The sequence below is a fragment of the Ascidia mentula genome, chromosome 6 (assembly GCF_947561715.1).
Source record: "Ascidia mentula chromosome 6, kaAscMent1.1, whole genome shotgun sequence".
NCBI classification, from domain to species: Eukaryota; Metazoa; Chordata; class Ascidiacea; order Phlebobranchia; family Ascidiidae; genus Ascidia; species Ascidia mentula.
The window spans coordinates 16,737,394-16,758,984 of NC_138571.1; the positions used below are offsets into that span (position 1 = coordinate 16,737,394).

The following is a 21,591-nucleotide window of genomic DNA, read 5'->3' on the forward strand; positions in this document are numbered from 1 at the left end:
AAAATCATTTTTTGTTTTACTCAGTTCACAATCATTAAAAGTATGTTTATTCTTAACATTTCAAAAACATACATTGCGCTATTCCGCTTTCCTACGAGAGTGTTGCTGTAAAAAAAAGCATAGAAAAGCGTTGTGTATTTGTAACAAACTAATTAAATGAGGCATAGGTTAAGGTAAATCGTCATTGATACTATTCGAAAACATTAGAATGCTTATTGATTTGTTGTTTTAGCAGTTTATAAGAGTGAAATAAAAAAATGTCGCATTGGCACAATCTTGTTGCCTGTTTATTTTGCTTGATGACTGCTTGCTCATTTGCAAAGAAAAATAGCACGCAAATGCTAAGTCTGTTTGACGAGTCATTCGAAGGGATTCCAGGAGAAGATATGCCAACGAACAGTTTCCTTGATATAGATATCTGGACACAGTTTTATGAAGGGCCAGGTAAATGTTTTCATAGGCAATTTTATTTATAAAAAATCAAATTAAATCATGTTTATTTTGCGAAAAAGGCAACTACGCAAAAGAACAATATACAAGGAAATGAAATGGCATGGGCACTGATAAAACCACCAGAGGGATGTTAGTTGACAAAAAAAAATCGCCAGTTAACAAAACTTTGAACGCGGGTTACTCGGCCGCCCTACGAGGTAGCAGCATGATTTTTTCACACGTAAAAGTTCATAGGCTGACCTTTCTAACGATATCAAAATTATGAAAAAAAAACGCGTTTGCGCTTGGGATAACTTTCGATAAATGTTCGTACAATCCGAGTCGCAAGTTCTTCTTTTGAATAAACAATCCTATACCTTACTACTATCGAATGAAATCAAACTTTAACCAATTCGCTCGAGGATGCTATGCGATATTCAACGATAACTCACTCCAAACCGACCGTCGCCCGCCGCTCTTTTAAGCCGGCAAGCCCTATGCATGTGCGCCATTCACTTTCGTCGATAAATGTTCGTACAAGCCGAGTCGCAAGTTCTTCTTTGGAATAAACAATCCTATACCATACTACTATCGAATGAAATCAAACTTTAACCAATTCGCTCGAGGATGCTATGCGAAATTCAACGATAACTCACTCCAAACCGACCGCCCTTATAAAAAAAGTCAATAAAATACTATATCTCGATTTAATAAAGTTGGATTGTAATTCAAACTTTAGGCGCCTCTGTGTTTGGTCAGCCGAAACTGCTTCCAGTCACACCACGAGAAGGTACACAGATGACTTGGTGTTTGAGGCAAATGAGCCACAAACAACCCAGCGACCAACCTGCAAAATACTTAAAACACATGTTAAACATTTGTCACATTAACAAGCCTATACCAAGCCTATACTATAATATCCCGCTGGGTACGTCAACATTTTCCGCAAAACCAAGGCACGCCCTCGATTTTAGCTTCATCCGGTATGGGACGCTCTAAACATTCCGGATGAAACCATTCTTTACACTTACTGCACTCAATAAAATACTGTTGCATATTTTCTGCAAGTCTACAATTACAATGAATCGCAACCGTCTCGCTGTACTTTCTTCTGTTTACGATAAGCTTCTTCATCTTAAAAAGAGGCTCAAATTCTTTTTTGCGCAACATTTTTACTATATCCGTTCGCAGCGATGGCTCGTTAAAAGTAAGTTGTTCTGGATGGTGATTAAAACACAAAGCGACCGCAAACGCGATGGCGTACACCCCACAGTTGCCAGAACCAAATTGCTTTTGCACATTTGGGAATTCCAGATTGATGTATTTGGCATTTGTTAAATTTAGCAACTTGGAAATAGCGAATTTTTCTTCCGATTTATACTTGGCCGGCAGACTGTCATATACTTGAATGGTATGGTTATTTAAAGAGAAAATATTGGCAACTGTTATCCAATGGGTACTACGAATATTAATTATTTGGATAAACTTCTTTTGTGGGGTGTACGTCGCATCTATATGTTTGTCACTAAGCCAAACATTGTCTGCCGAAAGCTCCGCGTAATCTGAAGTATTCATACAATTCGCTGCTTCCATTTTGCGCGCGCAGCACCGCCGTGCCAAACTATTTCGATCCAGCTCGCTTCTACACGCGTGACTTCCTGTTTTTTCTGATGATTTGCTGGGAGCACGCAAACATTTGTTGGGAGTTTGAAAGTATTTTCCTATACTTTTGTCCGTCCCAACAACCTTTGCCTTCTTCCCCCATTTCTCCTCGACCTCCGCTTCCTGTCTAACGCGTTTGCGCTTGGGTTTTCGGCGGTACCCACTGTCCATAAACTCAACTATAAGCGCTTTATGTTTATCGTCGTACATTTTCGCAAATTCGTGCAGTCCGTTAAGCTTCCTGCCGTTGAACCGAGTCCGCTTTAAATCCTGTTGACTCTTTTCCATGATTCCCTGCGTGCGATTATCGGCGAGCAACGTTTGTCCAAATCCGCGTTGTTGGACTTTTAGAACGTATTTAGAATACGCGCGATACGGTTCACTACTACCGTGACGACCTAGATCCCCCAACAGTAAAGCGCTCCACAGAGGTATTTTCGGAAGGAAATTTTCGGAAAATTTGGTTATGAATTCAGGACAATAAAAATCATTTTTAATTGATAAGGAATGGATGACTTTCAAATTAGCCCGGTTAATCACTTGTCCAAAATAGTCTTTAAATGGATTTTCAGTGGTGGTTGTGGAAAAGGTATCGTCAATGTCTTCAACAGTTTCAATTAAATTAAATGTTGGGCCAACATTTTTGCGCTTTATTTTATCATTTAACAAATCCCAACTGGTTTTGGCTTGATTTGCATCTTTTGAATTATAAAGGATGGTCATATGAGACAAAATTTCCTCAATTTCCTTCATACCCTCTGCGGCTACTAATAAACCAACAATAAACATCGATTCGGCGCGTCGCTTTTTGACAAATCCGCATAATTGTTTCAAATTTTTCATTATGTGACTATTACATAAATGTAAAAACGGCTTCTGATTCAACTGTCTGTCACTTGCTTCGCCCGATATGACCGCGTAACAACGTTCTATATAAGCGTGGAAGTCCTCGACCATGTACTCAGCTAAAATTGAACGGATAAGCGCCATTGAACTATCGCACATTATAAGTTTTACGTTCGTTTTACCGATGTATTTATTTTCGTCGCTTTTGTAGAGTTTCAAAAATTGCGAAATAGATGCGATATTATGGCGGTTTGTCACATACCTTGCGACAGCCAGCGGCGCTTCTCCTTTGTTAGGGTTTCTTACAAATATTTCGTAAACATAAAAATGCGCATCGTTACCTCGGTTTTTAATCACGCTGTCGGTTGCGTCTATGTACATTATATCACGTTTAGTGCGTTCGTGGAAAATCTCTAACGTCTCTTGCGACCACAGCATGATACTGGGAGTCGAAGTGACATGCTGCAACGTTCCGCCCAACTTTCCTTTCACCGCAAAGCCGTCAACCTTTTGTTCATCCTGCATAATCGCCAGCGCTTCTAATTCCTGTTTGGACGGGACGCCTATCCTAATCGCCGCGTTTCGAGCCTTTTTTAACACCTCCTTGGATGGCGCGTCATCCTTATTTCCTGATTCTAAGACGTCGGGTTCAACTTCTCCGAGCATTTCAACATGTGTCAAGCGGGGGCATTTATTCGTTACAAGTTGTTTAACTTTTTCCAATCTTAATCCTTTTAAATGGGTGGATTTTGTTATTCCGGTTGGATGAACAGGAATTGATGAATAGTTTACTATAAAATTTTTTTTATCCAAACAAACCAAGTCAATGGATGCCACACAGTAACAAGTATCGAATGTGCACCGAAATTTGCTGTAAAAAAAGCGGCCGGTGTTTTGCTTGACATGCCATCTTTGCTCCTTTGCCGCGAAAGAACAGTACGGATTTCTGTCCTTCAATGCGCGTCGAATGATTTCCGGCCATTCCTTTCCTGTACAATATCTACCTTTAATACCTTTAGGACCCATATTGGTATTAAATTGGAGAAATCCTGTTAGCGACTGTTCCGCTTGTTTCCCAATGGCCGTTGATGGGTCTTGTGACTTACATAGGGACCTAAAATTCTTCAAATTTGAAAAAAAAAATTTTGCTCCTGGATGAGACTGTACAGAGCAAGGACTTTTTGGGCCTCCTGGAAGATCATATGACCAACAGGGGGGTATAAACAGGCCTGGGGGGAGGGCTTTGACACTTTTTCAGCAACCATATTTGATGCCATTGCATAGAGAAGAGTTGAAACTTACAAAAAAATGCAAATGAGTGGGTAGTTGAACGATTCATTTTTCTGCAAAATCCAGTTCCATTTTTTGTTGCTCTTTTTACCAAAATACTGAGTAACCAGGGGGGCAAATGGCCCTAGGGGGGTGGCTAAACCATTTTTTTGGAGACCAATTTTGATCAAAATTTGTAGATGTGGGATGGATCTTTCATAAAATCACAAATGATTGGACACTTAAACGATTCATTTTTCCACAAATACAGCCTGAATTTTTTGCTCCATTTTCAACATAATTTTCAGCAGCACCCACCAGCAAGTAACTACCTAATTGAAATAGCCCAAAACCCCACTAAAACTGCCCCAAACACCCTAAAATTTGCCATGACAACAGCACGCACATGTGCGCTCATTCAACCGTAAATTTCACTTAAATGCATCAATGCTTTGCTTAGTGATGCATGAATGTCTATTGTGACACAGGTCGTCTACACGTTGGGCATTTCCCAGCACCAAAACTTATTTTCATAGAAATACCAATATGGGTCCTTTACTAATATAATCGAAATCTTCTGTAGTCAAAGTAAAACTTGCACTGTGTGCGAAAGTGCTTGGAGACCAATGTGCGTCGCGTTTTAAACTAGCAAACTGTACTGGAGCTAACCGTACATATGACGGAGCTAACCGTACATATGACCTAGCAAATACAAATATAGTGTTTGGGTATAAGTTATACCAAGATACAGCGAGTCATAACGTGATAGAGTGTTACCTGCTGCGCCCTTTCCTGAACAACATCAAGAAAAGTTTGCCTTGATTTCACCGGTTCCGCCTGTTCAATGGACTCCTGGTGTAACATAATGTCGTTATTATTTACTGACTTTTTTTTATAAGGGCGGTCGGTTTGGAGTGAGTTATCGTTGAATTTCGCATAGCATCCTCGAGCGAATTGGTTAAAGTTTGATTTCATTCGATAGTAGTATGGTATAGGATTGTTTATTCCAAAGAAGAACTTGCGACTCGGCTTGTACGAACATTTATCGACGAAAGTGAATGGCGCACATGCATAGGGCTTGCCGGCTTAAAAGAGCGGCGGGCGACGGTCGGTTTGGAGTGAGTTATCGTTGAATTTCGCATAGCATCCTCGAGCGAATTGGTTAAAGTTTGATTTCATTCGATAGTAGTATGGTATAGGATTGTTTATTCCAAAGAAGAACTTGCGACTCGGCTTGTACGAACATTTATCGAAAGTTATCAAAGAAAAATCGATATTTTTTCATGTTTTTAAAATATAAAATCATATTTCTGCACTTGTCCGTTCGAATTTTTCAGATATTTTGATATCATTTGAAAGAGTTGAGCCCGTAGAATGCTCTGCTCTAAAATTTTTGCCAGTTGAATGTTGTTTTTGCAACTTATGCCATAATACGCATATGATATTCATAACCGATTTATGAATATGTTTTTTTTCATAATTTTGATATCGTTAGAAAGGTCAGCCTATACGTGTGAAAAAATCATGCTGCTACCTCGTAGGGCGGCCGAGTAACCCGCGTTCAAAGTTTTGTTAACTGGCGATTTTTTTTTTGTCAACTAACATCCCTCTGGTATAAAACCATAAAGGTTATCGAGTCGGGCACCCAGTTTTCATCTTAACTGGTTTTTATTGTGCTTTAAGTATGAATATAACTATTTATATGCATCTGAGACACTTTGTAATCTGTAAGGATTTTGTATATACACTATAGATTGTCACAAACCTATCATACAAACAAAATGAAAGACAACCAAAATATTTACTTTGAAACAGTGTTTTGTGAATTTTATTTATTTGATAGAACTTGTCTACGTAGTTAAATATTATAGATATTGCTTTCTAACTCATTTTGCTTACTCCTTCCGTTTTTGCGCAGTGTGTGAACTTATTGAAGTCCGTCATCCATACTCCTTTGCCGACCTTCAGAAATGTACAATAGTGAATGGTTTTGTAAGGATTTTGCTGTTGAACCAGGATGGATACGATGAAAACAAAATGTATGATTCTGGTTGAAGAGTGCCACAATATAACAAAATAATGATTTTGTACTTTTCAGTGAGACATTTCCAACTTTTCCAAAGCTACGTGTGATAATCGACTATTTGTTGATATACCGTGTGTATGGCTTGAAGACCATAAGAAGGTTGTTCCCCAACCTTGTGATGATTGGTGGTAGAAATTTGCTGTATCAAAAATACGCTATGGTAATTTTCGAGAATCCGGATCTTACTGAGGTAATGTGACCTTGGTTTTGGCTGCTCAATGTGATAAATTATGATTTTTCTGTTAAGTAGATGGTTTTTGTCTTAGACTTGCAAACCTTAAAAAAATTTTAACAATTTTACAGAACGTATTTATTTTTATGAAATATTTTGGTAACCTGTTAACCAAGTTAGTTTCCAAATACCTTAAAATGTATAGTAATTTGTTGTACGCTTGGCTGTTGATACAACATACACATTCCATCTCAGAGGTAAAGGACAGTTTTATCACTAAAAAGTCATTGAAAATAATTACACCATCACATAACAAGGTTACCCCCCAAAATAACAAGTATTAAACCCGTTGTTGTGTAATTACATCATTATGTGTCCTAAAGTTGACCTAACAAAACGGCGCTTTAGATTCGCCGTGCAATCAACGTGTCTGGCAATGCGACTTACGCCTGTGAATTACTGCGCACATAAATGCGTTCTTGGCGTTGATTGCGTGATTGTTGTTGCTATAAAACCTGCGCACCTTTTCGTACCAATACACTTGAACTGTTTGTGACTGAAGAACACAACAGTTATTTGGCGACGAGGATGGGATTTCTGGTCATGGAGAAGCTTGTGGAGATGATGCAACGTCAACTTAAAGCCCAAGAGCGTCAACGTGAAGTTCAAGAACGTCAACTTGAAGAACAAGAACGTCGACACCAAGAACAAATGGAGGCGATGATAGCAATTCTGGGAAAGCCTCGCTCGAGTGAAGGATCGACGGAAGGAACGGCATCAACGGTAACTCACCTAAATACGCCAAATTTTTTGCCTTTTGATTCGACTTCAGAGCTGTGGGTTGACTACTGGTCCCGGTTTTGCACGTTTGCCAAAGCTCATTTGGTACCTGACGATCGACTGGCAAAGGTATTTTTGACGAATCAATCTTCAACGGTGTACAAGATGCTTTTCAATTTGGCTGCACAGGAATCGCCACCAAGAGACATCAATGAGCTCACGTTAGAAGAAATCGTCCAACATATGAAGTTTCAGTTTGACCCCAAACGTTTCATAGTCCGCGAAAGGTTCAAGTTTTGGACCGACATGAAGCGCAAGCCGGGAGAAACAAGTTGGAAGTTCCAATTTGCATCAACGATCGTTCGCTGAACATAGAACTTGATACAGTTACCGGCGGAAATTTTCTGTCAAAAGAAACATGGAAGAAGATTGGTTCTCCACAGCTGCACAAAGCAACGTCGCAGTATCAGTCTGCAAGCAGGCACAACTTGCCGGTAATGGGCACATTTACGTCTGCTACCAGTTATGCAGATTCCGGAAAGGTAGCTTACCTTCATTTCAACGTCTGCGACATTCCACATTTGAATTTGGTGGGGCGGAACGGAATACAGAAAATGGGTATTTCGTTGGACAAAGTTCTGTACGGCAAGTCAAGCTTACAAGCTGCAGAGGTATTACAAGCCGTAACCGCTCAAGAACCGCAAGACATATCACTACATGAAGAGTGTGTCAAGTTGTGCAGTGAATTCGCAGAACTGTTTAAGCCCAATTTAGGCTGTCTTCAAGATTATGAACTGGAGGTACAATTTAAGGAGGACGCACAACCAGTTTTCTGCAAACCGCGTTCAGTTCCGTTCGCTATGCAGAGTGATTTGTCTCCGGTTTTAGATTCCGGGATAAGCAAAGGAATTTGGACTCCAGTGAAGTTCAACGACTGGGGTACGCCAATAGTTCCGGTCCGCAAATCAATAACTTCTTCGCAAAAGCCTGCTTTAAGAATTTGTGGTGATTATTCCGTGACTGTCAATTCACAATTGGAAGTTCATCGTCACCCATTGCCATTACCAGAAGATTTAATGCGAAAGTTAGGTGGTGGTTATGGCTTCACGAAGATCGATTTGGCGGATGCGTACAATCAAATCAAGTTGGGACCAGAAAGTCGGAAGAAGCTTGCTCTGAGCACACATCGCGGAGTTTTATTACAGAACGTATTGCCTTTTGGTATCAGTTCTGCGCCAGCTTATTTTCAAGAAATTATGGATGACATCACTACAGACCTACCGGGTGTTGCAGTATATCTAGATGATATATTGGTCAGTGGTTCGTCTGCCAAGGACCACCTTCACAATCTCAAACGTTTGTTGCAACGGCTCCAAGACAAAGGCTTACGTTGCAGGAAGCAAAAATGCAAATTTGCTCAACAGCAGGTTGAGTACCTTGGCCATGTTCTCTCAAACAAGGGCATCACGAAGGGTTCCAAAGTCGACGCTGTACAACGTATGCCTGCTCCGCACGATGTACCGACGCTGCGGTCTTTCCTTGGATCTGTACAATTTTATGCAAAATTTTTGCCTGCAGAATTTTCAACTGTAGCAGAACCACTCTATCGTCTCACAAAGAAAGGCATTACTTGGAAATGGAGTCAAAAAGAAGAACATTCTTTCAATCAGCTGAAGGACTTGCTATCCAGAGACCAAGTGTTGGTTCATTTCAATCCATCCATTCCTGTTGGTATTGCCTGTGACGCATCAAGTGTTGGAATTGGTGCTACGTTGTTTCACCGTTTTCCCGACGGCAGTGAGCGACCAATTGCCAATGTATCGAAAACTTTGACACAAAGCCAGAGGAATTATAGTCAAATTCAAAAAGAGGCTTTGTCAATCGTTTACGCTCTAAAGAAGTTCTTTCAATATTTGTTTGGAAGAAGATTCATCCTGATAACGGATCATAAACCACTGATGTCTTTATTTGGTCCGCAAAAGCCTACACCAGCTTTGGCAGCCAACAGGTTGGCTCGATGGGCACTTTTCTTGAACCAATTTCAGTACACCATCGAATATAGAAAAACCAACGAACACAATAATGCTGATGTTTTAAGCCGACTTCCACAAGGCGATGATACAACTTTCGACGGAGAGGAAAGTGCCGATGACGTAGACATCGTTTGTGCCATCGAAACAGTCGGAATGCAAGTGCAAATGGACTCCTCAGCACTACGAAAAGAATCTTCAAAAGACCCAATATTGAGCAAGGTGATTCAATACACGCACGAAGGTTGGCCAAGACAATCTTCCGATGAACCGACGGAAGAATTCCGGAAAGTGAGTAATTTTCTCACTACGTCATATGGAGTTCTTATGTATGGCTCCAGAATCGTCATTCCAGCAAAACTACGTGACAAAGTTTTGCAGCTACTGCATTTGGGCCATTTCGGCATGCAGCGCATGAAGCAACTGGCCAGGACAGTGGTTTTCTGGCCAAACATAGATCGAGACATTGTGGACATGTGTCGAAAGTGTGGCACATGTGATGAGCACAGAAACGTAATGCCGAAGGCTCCCGTACATCCATGGATACTACCCGAGAAGCCATGGAGTCGAATTCATGTCGACCATGCCATAAACTTTATGGGTTACAACTGGTTGGTTGTAATTGATGCTTACACGAAGTATCCATGCATTCACCGTACTCAAGCAATCACCGCTAAAGCAACAATGGATCTTCTCGGCCAAGATTTCGCGCATTTCGGATATCCACACTCAATAGTGTCCGACAATGCTTTACATCGGAGGAGTTCCGAAACTACTACAAAGAAAGGGGGATTGTTCACCTTACAGGCGCACCTTATCATCCTGCGACCAATGGAGCAGCGGAGCGCTTGGTGCAAACTTTCAAGAAGGCATTACGAAAGTCTTCTGAGCCGCCCATGAACGCATTGAGAACTTTTCTCATGCAATACCGCCGTATACCAAACAGTAGCGGATACTCCCCAAGTGAACTTTTAAACGGAAGGCAAATACGAACAAAGATTGCCACCATGATGCCTTCTCCAGTACATGATGTCCAGAAAAAGCAGTTGCAAGGAGTTAAACACGGTGTTTCCACTACACGCGTTAACAGGACATACAACGTCGGTGATCCTTGCTATGCACTGTATTACGGACCACGGCATGACAAAGACCCACGATGGGTTCCCGCACTGGTCATCAAACGTTGCGGAAGTCGAAGTGTTCGGGTTAAAGTCATTCCCCGAGGTCCGATATGGAGACGACATATTGACCAACTTCGATCCAGATATGCATCATCACAAGATGACGAGCCAGGAGATGAACCAGCACATCACCCAACATCACGCGATGTATCCGATGATGAAGAGTCCGGTCGTACCCATACGCGTGACGCGGTCACCCCTGAGACTATCGTTAGTCCTGACAATACTCATTCACCTGCGGCGCAGGAGTTGTCACACGGGGAGAGTTTACCCCGGCGCTCGAAACGGCGTCCGAAGCCTCCCAAATTTTATGGTTATTAGTGTCATTTTGCGTTGTTCCATAACTCAATATTGGCGGGGAGGTGTTGTGTAATTACATCATTATGTGTCCTAAAGTTGACCTAACAAAACGGCGCTTTAGATTCGCCGTGCAATCAGCGTGTCTGGCAATGCGACTTACGCCTGTGAATTACTGCGCACATAAATGCGTTCTTGGCGTTGATTGCGTGATTGTTGTTGCTATAAAACCTGCGCACCTTTTCGTACCAATACACTTGAACTGTTTGTGACTGAAGAACACAACACCCGTATTATTGTTTCTTAAATCACAATCAAGGATATTGTATCATCTATCATCTACATGTTTTCATTTTCAGATTGGACTAAACAATTTGGGATACATCAAAAAAGGTACAGTGCGAATTCAGAACAACGGCAACCTATGCTACCTGCGAACAATAGACTGGTCCTTGTTGGGAACAGTGAGTTTATCTTTTAATTGCAACCAGTATAACAACTATCCATACATGCACACAAACATTGTGGGTTTGTGCTCCCTGTTTGTACATGCGATCCCCCCCATACGCAATGCAAATAAAACAATGCTGTGTATACCAAGGTTTTGTCAGTACCCTATGTCCACAGCTTCTGATGGTACTTTAAAACATAATTGTGAGTTGCCAACTGCTGTTGATGCACGCGCGTGTACCTAACAGACATATTATGTTTACCAACAGTCTGGATAAGACCAGCTTTGATAACACTATGTGTAGATAACTAACTAGTTCACAGTGTTCAAATAATAATGCTTTACTATGTTAAATTGATTAGATTGCACAAGTTTAAGCAAACACAACGAATAATTGCAGTAAATGTAACCATGGTTTCCCATTTAATATTTATTGGAAACTCAAGGAATGCATTGCTCGTTTATATTTTATTGTTGCGCCTATTTTAAATAAATTTATAGCAAAGCTAAGATTATTTTTAACTGAAGGAACTTACATTTAACTGAAGGGACTCATGTTTAACTGAAGGAACTTACGTTTAACTGAAGGAACTTACGTTTAACTGAAGGGACTTACGTTTAACTGAAGGGACTTACGTTTAATTCATACACGATAGCACTTTCAGTAGAAAATACATAATTTAATTACGATACCAATACCAAGGGTTATAACTAAAAAACAACCTGCGTTAAAGCCATTTCCAGTGTATGTGTTGACAGACATTCCCAACGTGGCCAACAACTTCCTGTCGGGTGGTTGATTTTGTTTAAATGATTTCCGGTTGTTTCAGTTGTATTCAAACGTTGCCCTGAAAGACACGGATGTGTTGGACAATAATGACAATTGCATTGACCAATGCAGCGAGACAAATCAAAAGCAATGCATTCTTGAGGATGTGGGTGACATTCCAAGCGCATATTGTTGGGGATTGAGTCTTTGCCAAGCGAGTAAGTATAAACTTGTCACTTCGCATTTTGGCACTCTCGAACTAAATCAACCTCTAAAACAAAAAAGCCTTGTGTGAAGGCGCAATAAATACAAAACGTATTTATATCTTATTGAAAATGCAAGAACAAAATATTCCACTGAATACACAAGGTATATATATAAAATTCTGAAATGTTTTGCGAAGATCTTTACCTCCATTATGCAAAGAAGTGGCATTTTAGAAAAGGTTGATTCCATGAAGAAAACCTTAATATTGTAACCTTCAGATTCATGTAACCTTTATGTTTTTCGTAATATCTGTGTTACCAATGATGTGGTTTATCCCATTGAAGTGCAGAGACATGTCAAAGTGTAGTTCGCTCGATGTTAAGTTTATCAATGAACTTGTTTTTAAAGACATGTGATACTATTCAAATTTTATTGTCGAATGCTAGCTTGGATGAGAATTTACTAAACTGCTCAGTCTAGTCTAGATGTAGACTCATAAGTATTTATACCTCATAAAAATAATTTTTGTACTTACCATGGCTGGTATATTGTCCCAATTTGTGTCCAAGAACATTGCATTCACACAGGTACCATACTCTATCCCGAAAGTGGATTTAAGAATGCTGTTGTTTATACACTTTCATTTTTGTTTCAGAATGTCCAAAAAATTGTACTAATGCCTGTCAGGCATCTTCCTGTGTTTGCCATGACCAGTGCCTCGGTGGTTGCTACTCGCCCAACAGTGCTTCAAGCTGCTTTGCTTGCCGAGAATATTACTTTGAAGGAACCTGTGTAAAGCAATGTCCATCTCACACTCTTCTGGTGAGAGTAAAAATTATCCTAGACATTAACTTTTTCAGGTAGAATCCTGTACTTCTGTCTTGGGTTTAATTTAATGTAACTTGCTCATCTTGACCAATTTAGTGATATTCTTGTATATGCAAACAACCTGTATGTTTGCTGCCATGTGTGTGGCAAATTTTAAAACAATGCATAGCTGTGAATGTGCTCCATCTTTTTAAACCACATTATCCACACAAGCCTTCGTTTTCACGCTAGTATTTTAAATGTTTTTGGGGGAGTTATGAAAATGCTGTACTTGTTTATGCATTCATTTTCATGTATTGTAGACATATCCTTACATGCATTTTCAATAATACCTAGGGTAGTTTTTTATCTAACTTTTTCAAACATGTGTTTTTAGCTTGGCGTTGCCAGAAAGTTGTCAAAAACGCCACAATCCATTTGTAAATATATAATAGTGTGGCAGGTCTGTTGGGTGATAAATAGGAATTTTTGGAGCCAATTAATTTGTATTGGTTTTGTGCTTTGTTACAAAACACAACCAAAAAGATCGGCAAATACTTTAGCCAACCTTCACACTAAGACATCAGCTACCTTATTTCAAAAATTTGCAAGATTCTCCAATTAGTGCTCTGAGTATACAGTAGGAGCAGTAAAACATACCACCCCGTTAGCGTTATTGAGCACCGCAGTTTTTGAATTCAAGAGAATTTCAGAGCAGTGGTTTGGGCTATATTGTTTGTCAGAAACATTGATGAAAAAAAACATGCAAAAAAAAAATAGTAATAATAAATATACAAAAAGGTTTATTAGATGTAAGGGCATTATTTTATAAAGATTTATCGTCAAGAGCAAGGTGCATATGACTGCGGTGAGATTACGATTTTCTTTTTAAACTTTTCAGGCCCATGGATGGCAATGCTGGTATCCTGAAAATTGTAGTGCCATTGAATTTGTTCATCATGAAGGGCGCTGTCTGGAGCACTGCCCACAACAGCACAAAAAAGTAACAAGCGGATCCAAGTTTACTTGTGTTAAGTGCGATGGAGAATGCAATAAAAGTAACTACATTATTCTTGTTATATCTATTCTTTAAATAACATTTAAGTCCATTGCAACCGACAAAATAAGGTAATTTAAAAAAATTGATATTGAGACTGAAAAGTACTACTGTTTTTGCTGTATAAAACCACCATTACCTATTTTAACATGCCTGTAGATTAAGTGTCTGTTGATCAACGCTTTTGGGTTCTTTTGAGGTATTTGCCAACTTCTAAACCTTTTTCGTTGCTAAGGTTTTTGTGTTTTATTCAGTCTGCCACTTAGACTCGGCATACGAAGTCACAAACCTGGAGTCACTGCAAAAAATTCAAAGGTGCACAGTGATACATGGTCAGCTGATATTGAGCTTGTCTGGGGGAGGTAATGACGTTTTTCCTTTCAATGGTATCAAAAACTAATGAAAATATGCAGAAGAAAAATTAATGCTTATTTTTATTGTGTCAAGACATTGTCCACCATATTACTATTGTTGCTTGAAGTAGGTATTCTTAAAGACTTTGGGCCACAGACCTGATTTGTCCAATCTGTGTGTTAGGGAAAACAAAAAAATAAAGCAACATCGCAGATTTATAATTAATAAAGCTGACAAAATCAATTTAATTTTTTCACTATTTTTCATGCACCCCAAACGTCCGTGGATCCCAGGCTGGTTTAGATCAGGTTGATGTGGGGGCTTGTCAGTTATAGCTTATCCTGAAAGAAAATATTGTTCACAATTGCGGTTTAGTTATGTTTGGCAATAATAATTGTTCGTACATCACTACAGCCTTTAAATTTGAACACGGAAGTCATCATAGTATCCCCCTGCATTTACATAGTTACAAAAAAATATTTGTTCCATATCTTACTGAGGGTTGAATTATGAACATGTGACGATTTTTAATGATATTTTCTCTAATTTGGATAAATGAATCAATTCGTTTTTCTTAGCCTCGGTCGACGTGGACAATAAACTGCAAGAAGCACTCGGGGAACTACAACAGGTTGATTCACTTGTGATTCGAAGATCCTTTCCGATCGTCTCGTTATCCTTCTTCAAAAATCTTCACATAATAACAGGAGCAGAGCATTACTTATATGAACAGTATGTACAATAGATCGCATAGCTGAAACTGCTTCATTTCAAATTATCACGGGTGACCCATAATAATTATTAACAAAGAAAATGGGACCCATAACAAATTTAGCCAGCCTTTTGCAATGGTTAATGGTAAACTAACAACTCATTCTAATCGATATACAATTGATGCATTGCAAGTTCGGTAAATCTTACCAAGTCCCTCAGTTGAGAAAAATTGTGAACTACTGACTTGGTTGTTAGTTAGGTTGTCTAATGTAAAATAGCTTTGGTGTATGTATTCCAATTACAGTCTTAAGACATATGCAAAAACCTGGCAATATCGATCAAGGTGCTGGACCTTCTATAAATCCTGAAAAATCCTGATTTAAACCCAGGTCATCCCTGCATAGTAAAAAAAAATTGGAAAATAAAAACATTTGATATATTCTTTTTGAAAACCATTTTTTTCCAACTTTTTTTTGTGCATGACACAGACTGTGGAAACTTAACATTTAAAAGTTTATGTTGTAATTTTACCTTGTGTATTGACATAACTATGTCCAAGGCCACAATTCTGTTCATTAGTATGTTATCTGAAAAATAAATTTTTGTTCAAGCACATGTTAATCTAAATCTGTGTATCAATGACTTAAATTCCTTTACGCATGTTCTTTTTCAGGGGCAATGATAAATACAGCTTGTTTGTTCTTGACAACTACAATCTCAAAGAACTGTGGGATATGGACAAACAAGGACACAGAAACTTTACCATTGATGGGGGGAAAGCCTTTTTTCACTTCAACCCACATCTGTGCTTGGACAAGATTAACAAAATAAGTAATCTGACTGCGGCGGTTGAGGATTCAACAGATATCTCCACAACCACCAATGGCGACAGAGCTGCATGTAAGAAGTTTAACAAATATTTTACCACTAATTTACTGGCAACAGACATTTTCATGACAGTTTTGCTATTTTTATTGACGTATCACATGTTGGTTGGGATTTGTTATTTTTGTGAAGTGGTGATTTTCAGACACTTTAAAATTTTGCAAACGTAGTTTTAAGTTTTTTTTACTTTTATATACTATGTTTAAATAGCAGAAAGTAGTTATATCAATATGACAGTGGTTTCCAAACTGTTGTATATACCAGTAGTCTTCCACTCTTTTAATGCAAAACCCATTTTGCTCAAAGAGAAACTTCAAGGTTTTTTGATATAGCACTTTTCTGATGACCGTAGTAGTGCTGTAGCCTATTTATTAGTTTTTTAATTTGTATTTTTGGGCTGATATTTGGATAAAAATGATCAAACTTTTTTTCATATAGTGTGTTTGTTTTTAAGACTTTTTAAATGTGGGTGGAAGTTGATACATTGAAGGTTTCATATCCACCGCTGTGGGGAAAATATACATTTCCTGAAATATAAAATATGTTTTAGAGCAAGTACTTTGTTTATTAATTGTATGATGTTCTGTCTGACAGGCGATGTTGAAGAAATGATCATTGAATCGTACGGAATGCGTGGGGGAGACTTGGAAATTACATGGCGAAAACCAAACATTACGGATTACCGCACTCTGATCAGTTACCATGTGTATTACAAAGAAAGGTACTTTGAATCATATCAAAACTTTCTGCAAAAACGTTCAAAAAAACAATTGAAAAAAAATTGTGGACAATTTTTTAGTTTTTTCTTGCAAATCACAAAGTAAGAACCTGAAACGTTTTATTTCTTTGTTTTTGTTTCCAATTTTGTTGTTTGTATCTCAAAACCTTTTTTATACCAACGATACATCACCTATTACTCGCTTTTTTCAGCCCAACCGAAAATGCAACGTACTCTAGTGGGATCTCAGCTTGTGGTGAAAGCAGGTAAATTTCTTACTGCATTGGCACAATGTTTCAAAGATGCACTTTTAATGCATATTTTCCTTTACTTAGTAACATTTACTTGTAAAGCAGAGAAAACTTCTTCCCCTCGTCCTGTTGTAAGAAATCATAATTTCATTTTTCAGTTGGTTAATTGAGGACGTTGCTAAGGGAAAAGAACCGGTGGGCAATGAGTTTGCCTTTGGTGAAACAGTCATTCAAAATCTGGCCCCCTTTAGCAAATACGCATTCTACGTCACCACTTCAATGACCTCGACTACTCAAACAGGAGCCCAATCAAAAATCCATTATATCATTACCCCTCCAAACAGTAAGAACTCATATTTTGATGTTTATTTTGGATTTTAGCAAAAAAATTAACAGCTCACTACTTGTATATTAGCAAGAATATTGTTAGCCTGAATTAGTTTGATATAGAAACATATTTGAAGAATATACATTCCGATGAAATTCGGATGGATTAAAGTCGTTAGTGTAAGTGATATGTGGTTTGCTGGTACTGTTGCGTTCTGGTGGTTTTCCACAGCAGTTTGTAGTTTGTCACAAACACGTCAACAGCAACAACAAATTCACCATGTGCATGCATCTGTGTCTGACCAACAAGCTGACACGGGCTACATTTTTGTGAAAAATTTACAGTAAACTAACCTTACATCGCTTCATAGAGCCAAGTGTTCCAAGAGATGTGACCGTCACTGCTAATAACCAGTCAACAATCTTTATTGAGTGGCTCCCACCAGCGCACCCCAATGGAAATATAACACATTACCTAATACGGTGGAAACAAGAGGTGGAGCACAGTGTCGACATGCTAATAACAGTTGATATGTGTGGACATGGTAAAAATTGCAACGTTTATTGGCATTTTTTTGTTATTTTGAAGCTGAACGAAGACTACTGTGCAAATTTTCACTTTGTTCAATCGAATTGCTTTTGTGGCATTTCGGTTGCCCTTGTTTATTAAAGAGTTTTTTCACAAAATCAGTCTTTAAATGAGCTTGTTTTACTTAAGCCTGTTATTCTGTGATATTTTACCATTGAAAACCTCCATCTATTTAAAACATCTTTAGGATTCGTCCCAAAGGACACAAAGCCACTAAATCCTCCTGAACAAGATCCTGACATACCAGGGGAGGTATGTGATGCCCATACGTCAACTTCTATTTGCTCGGCACATAGTTTAAAATATATATACCAGAAAAAACAAGAATTAAGTTAAATTGATGTGTAGCGTAAGTGTGTGCATTGATAAGACCCACTCATCAAGTTGAACTTTATAACATCAAAACTTTTAAGATTTATTTTGTCTGGTTTTTAGTTAATCCACGGTCATGGTATTGCGTTACAGGTAAATTGCAAGTGTGACAGCACATCCAACACCCCCGGACAGCATACAACGAGTGTACAAAGTCGAATCGATTCCCAGAAATTTGAAGATTTTCTTATTGATACTCTGATTGACAGGTAACTGCGCAGAGCACTGTGGTCTGTTACATATTGTTTTGATAATATGTTTTTCCGTAATAGGCAACTATCAGAGTTTTGAGTTACGATGTGTGTTTTTCAAAAAAAAAAAGTTTTCCATAGCAAAATGAAAAAAAGTAACATTCTACAAGCATTGAGCCAATAATGACCAGTGGGTTGCAGAGAGATGTACACACTGTACAGACCTATCGGGTCCTAGTATTTAGGCTGACTTCACAAAATTTGTTTTTTGATAATTATCAAATTTTATATCTGGGCATGATTTCAGTGTGTACGAGGGGAATTCAGTCGCCTACATTGAATTCAATGAAGGAACAGATGGATCCTTAAAGAGAAGGTAACCTCCACTCAACTGATTTTTATTTAGTCACTTGAATTTACCCCAAAACACATGATTTGTGCAAGACAAAATCACCAAATATTTATAGAATTCTCATATGTATTACATGGATTATTTATTATTTTTATCGTTCAATGTATTTTAAGTTAAACTCCCCGTGCCAATCCTGATGTCGATTTTTTTGTGCTTGTTTTTTATGATTAAAACTAGAGCTTATCACCTAATTTCTTCAGAAAAAAGCGCAGCGCCAATTCAACTTTTCCGGAGAATCAGACTGTCAACCCCAACACGACCAAGCCAGGTAATAATTAGAATATCTCAGCAACTGTAAAGAAATACTACGAAACTGTCTGCAATAGTCAGTGAACAAATATACTGTTCAGGTTTTTCAACTTTTTCGCTTTCGTCTACTTTTAACTGATTATAAAATTTTCTGTGACCACTTATATTTGTCGGCATAATAAGTTGCCTTAAAGCAGCAAAACCGATTGTCACAAATGTATATTTGGGTTGAAAAACGTATTGACCTTCTGTGAAGGAAACTGTATTCACACAGATGTTTGCTATAGGTCGCCAATCATAATTTTCCAAAGGCTTTCAGAGTGCTGCTGCAATTACTAAAAAAAAACTGTTGTTACCAAAACACAAAACAATAATTGACCATTTCCTTTAATTGCAGATACCGCCACTGTAAAATTGGACCCCAAATACTTGTACAAGAATTTCACAACGTTTTCCAGCAACTTCACTTTGACCGGGTAATGACGACTAGAAATTAATAATGGTTTTTGTTTTAAAGAAGTTAATTCTCCTCTGCAAATTGTTTGTTCCTAACTTTCACTTTATCCATTCTTTACACATTTCTTTTGCGCAGTTTGGAACATTTCAGCAAATACATGTTCGAAATAAAAGCATGTAACCATGCTGCCATGTGCAGCGTCGCAACTATTTTAACACGCAGAACGAAAAAATCAAGCACAGTAGACGTTATTCCCGGCAATATTGAATATCTTCAGGATGACAAAAAGGTAAAGGAAAATATTGCACCAAGGTTCTTTTTAAGCTATACAAAGTCCTGGTTTTTTATTTCAACGAAAAATTTTTGACAAATGTCCGAAATGCCACACAAAATTTCGTCCTAATTCGATTTTTTCCGCATATTTACAACGTACATTCTGCATTAAAAACAAGTAGCGCATTGCAGTATCGACATAACAGCCAAAAACTTTCGCAAAACATAGGACTTTTTGCTTATCCTGACTTGCGTTTGTCCAAGTTTAACGAAAACAAACCCGTAAAAAATGTTACGTAAAAATTCAGCTATATCTTATTACGTGACAATTCACTTCCCGTTGCTAACCATCAGCTATCGAGACCCTTAATACAAAGCGCCACGAATCGCAATGATTGACGTCCTAAACATTACATGACATTCCCAATTTCAGACAGTTGGTTCACTGAAGATGAGCACAGCAGCGTTCGAAACGTTTGCTTATAATGATAAGCATATTACCTTGGGCTTTTCTGTTCCGTGTAATCAACTCCCACGTTTTTCGCACCTAAATATGTTTCAATACTTCAATAGACCAAATCACAGACGCAAACCGTCTTGTTTTTCAGCCTGAAAACAGAACGTTGAAGTGGAATCCCCCGGTAATGCCCAACGCTTTCATTAAGTATTACACCATTGAGATAGAGAGACTGAGCGACGGAGTAAGTGTGTGACGTCAGTCAGCTTGTTTGTGTTAGTTTGTTTTGTTTATGGGGGTGGGTATATGCCAGTAAAACATATCAAATTAAATGTGGTTTAATGTTTATTGCTATTAGTTGTTTTGGAAAAAGTTTGTGGTATTTTATAATGATTTTGAAGGTCGCATGCAGAAATTGAGTTAAAATCACGTTCCTTTAAGACAATATGGGAAAATGGAATAGGCCTTAAAGCATAATAGTTGTCTGTGCTCAACGTAATATGGCGCAAAGACGCAAATCGTTTTGCAGTGTAATATACGTGTTTCCCGTGCTGGTTAACCGATATCCATTAGCATACAGGTCGTTTATACAAAATAGCGCTACAATTCTATTGAAAATTCAACAACAAAAAACGCTTGTTGCAGAAGTTGCAAAACAAATGCTGTTCTGCCATGTTCTACATGCGCCAAAACCACCAGTGCGAATTGCCCGGCGACCTCAAGAAAGGCGATCACAGAGCCAGGGTTTTACCTGTGTCGCTGGCGGGCCCCGGCATATGGTCGCCGCATGTTGTCTTTTCTATTGCAAGTCCGCCCACTGAAACTGTATCCACTACTGTTGTTGCTGGTCGTGACATTTGCAGTGCTGTATGGTTTCCAGTGACTTTCCTCTGCTCTTTGGAGCAATGGCTTGGTTCTTATTCATTATCGTTGTTTGCATTTGAAGAATAGTTGGACAGTCATCATCCTGTACACAAAAATATAAACCCATGCTGTTTAAAGGTGTTTTGCCAATTTGCTGTCTGGTGATGATAAATTTAGATGTAATCAGTGCTGCATTAACTTTTTTTAGCTGAAAAACATGCTTATATGTTATAAATTGAATAAAACCAAGGTATCTTAAAGTGGTGGTATATTGCATACTATTGCACAAAACATGCAACATATCCAACATCTGCATTTTATAAACCATCACCCACACAAAGTAACAATAAAATGATCTTTTTTAATTACCAGTTGTAAAATAGTAGGTGCTTGTTGTTCAACATTGTTGCCTGTTTGCAACACACCAAGAAT

General features: G+C 38.5%; 1 protein-coding gene and 1 long non-coding RNA gene across 2 annotated transcripts; one reads left to right on the forward strand and one right to left on the reverse strand.

Moving 5' to 3' along the window:
- The first annotated feature begins 240 nt into the window (after window positions 1-240).
- Window positions 241-21,364, forward strand: LOC145905856 (insulin-like growth factor 1 receptor). The gene is made up of 22 exons (XM_082993162.1): window positions 241-444; window positions 6,128-6,248; window positions 6,308-6,485; window positions 11,115-11,219; window positions 12,037-12,193; window positions 12,838-13,004; window positions 13,891-14,047; window positions 14,301-14,408; window positions 14,979-15,132; window positions 15,788-16,014; window positions 16,594-16,720; window positions 16,930-16,983; window positions 17,127-17,311; window positions 17,667-17,840; window positions 18,072-18,136; window positions 18,350-18,465; window positions 18,755-18,823; window positions 19,060-19,127; window positions 19,506-19,584; window positions 19,701-19,854; window positions 20,447-20,539; window positions 20,941-21,364. Exons 1-22 carry the CDS (start codon window positions 258-260, stop codon window positions 21,244-21,246), a joined length of 3,051 nt encoding a protein of 1,016 aa, XP_082849288.1. The 5' UTR covers window positions 241-257; the 3' UTR covers window positions 21,247-21,364.
- LOC145905859 (uncharacterized) lies at window positions 3,816-6,183 on the reverse strand. The gene is made up of 3 exons (XR_014402784.1): window positions 6,109-6,183; window positions 4,987-5,061; window positions 3,816-3,929 (listed from the first exon to the last, which is right to left on the reverse strand). It is a non-coding gene; the product is annotated as an uncharacterized LOC145905859 (long non-coding RNA).
- Window positions 21,365-21,591: the final 227 nt, after the last annotated feature.

Bases quoted from the DNA above. Each gene is read 5' to 3' on its own strand.
- LOC145905856 (XM_082993162.1), top strand. From the start codon at position 258: ATGTCGCATTGGCACAATCTTGTTGCCTGTTTATTTTGCTTGATGACT. The intron at 14,409-14,978 runs GTAATGACGTTT...CGTTTTTCTTAG, and splicing joins ATTGAGCTTGTCTGGGGGAG to CCTCGGTCGACGTGGACAAT. The intron at 17,841-18,071 runs GTAAAAATTGCA...AAACATCTTTAG, and splicing joins AGTTGATATGTGTGGACATG to GATTCGTCCCAAAGGACACA.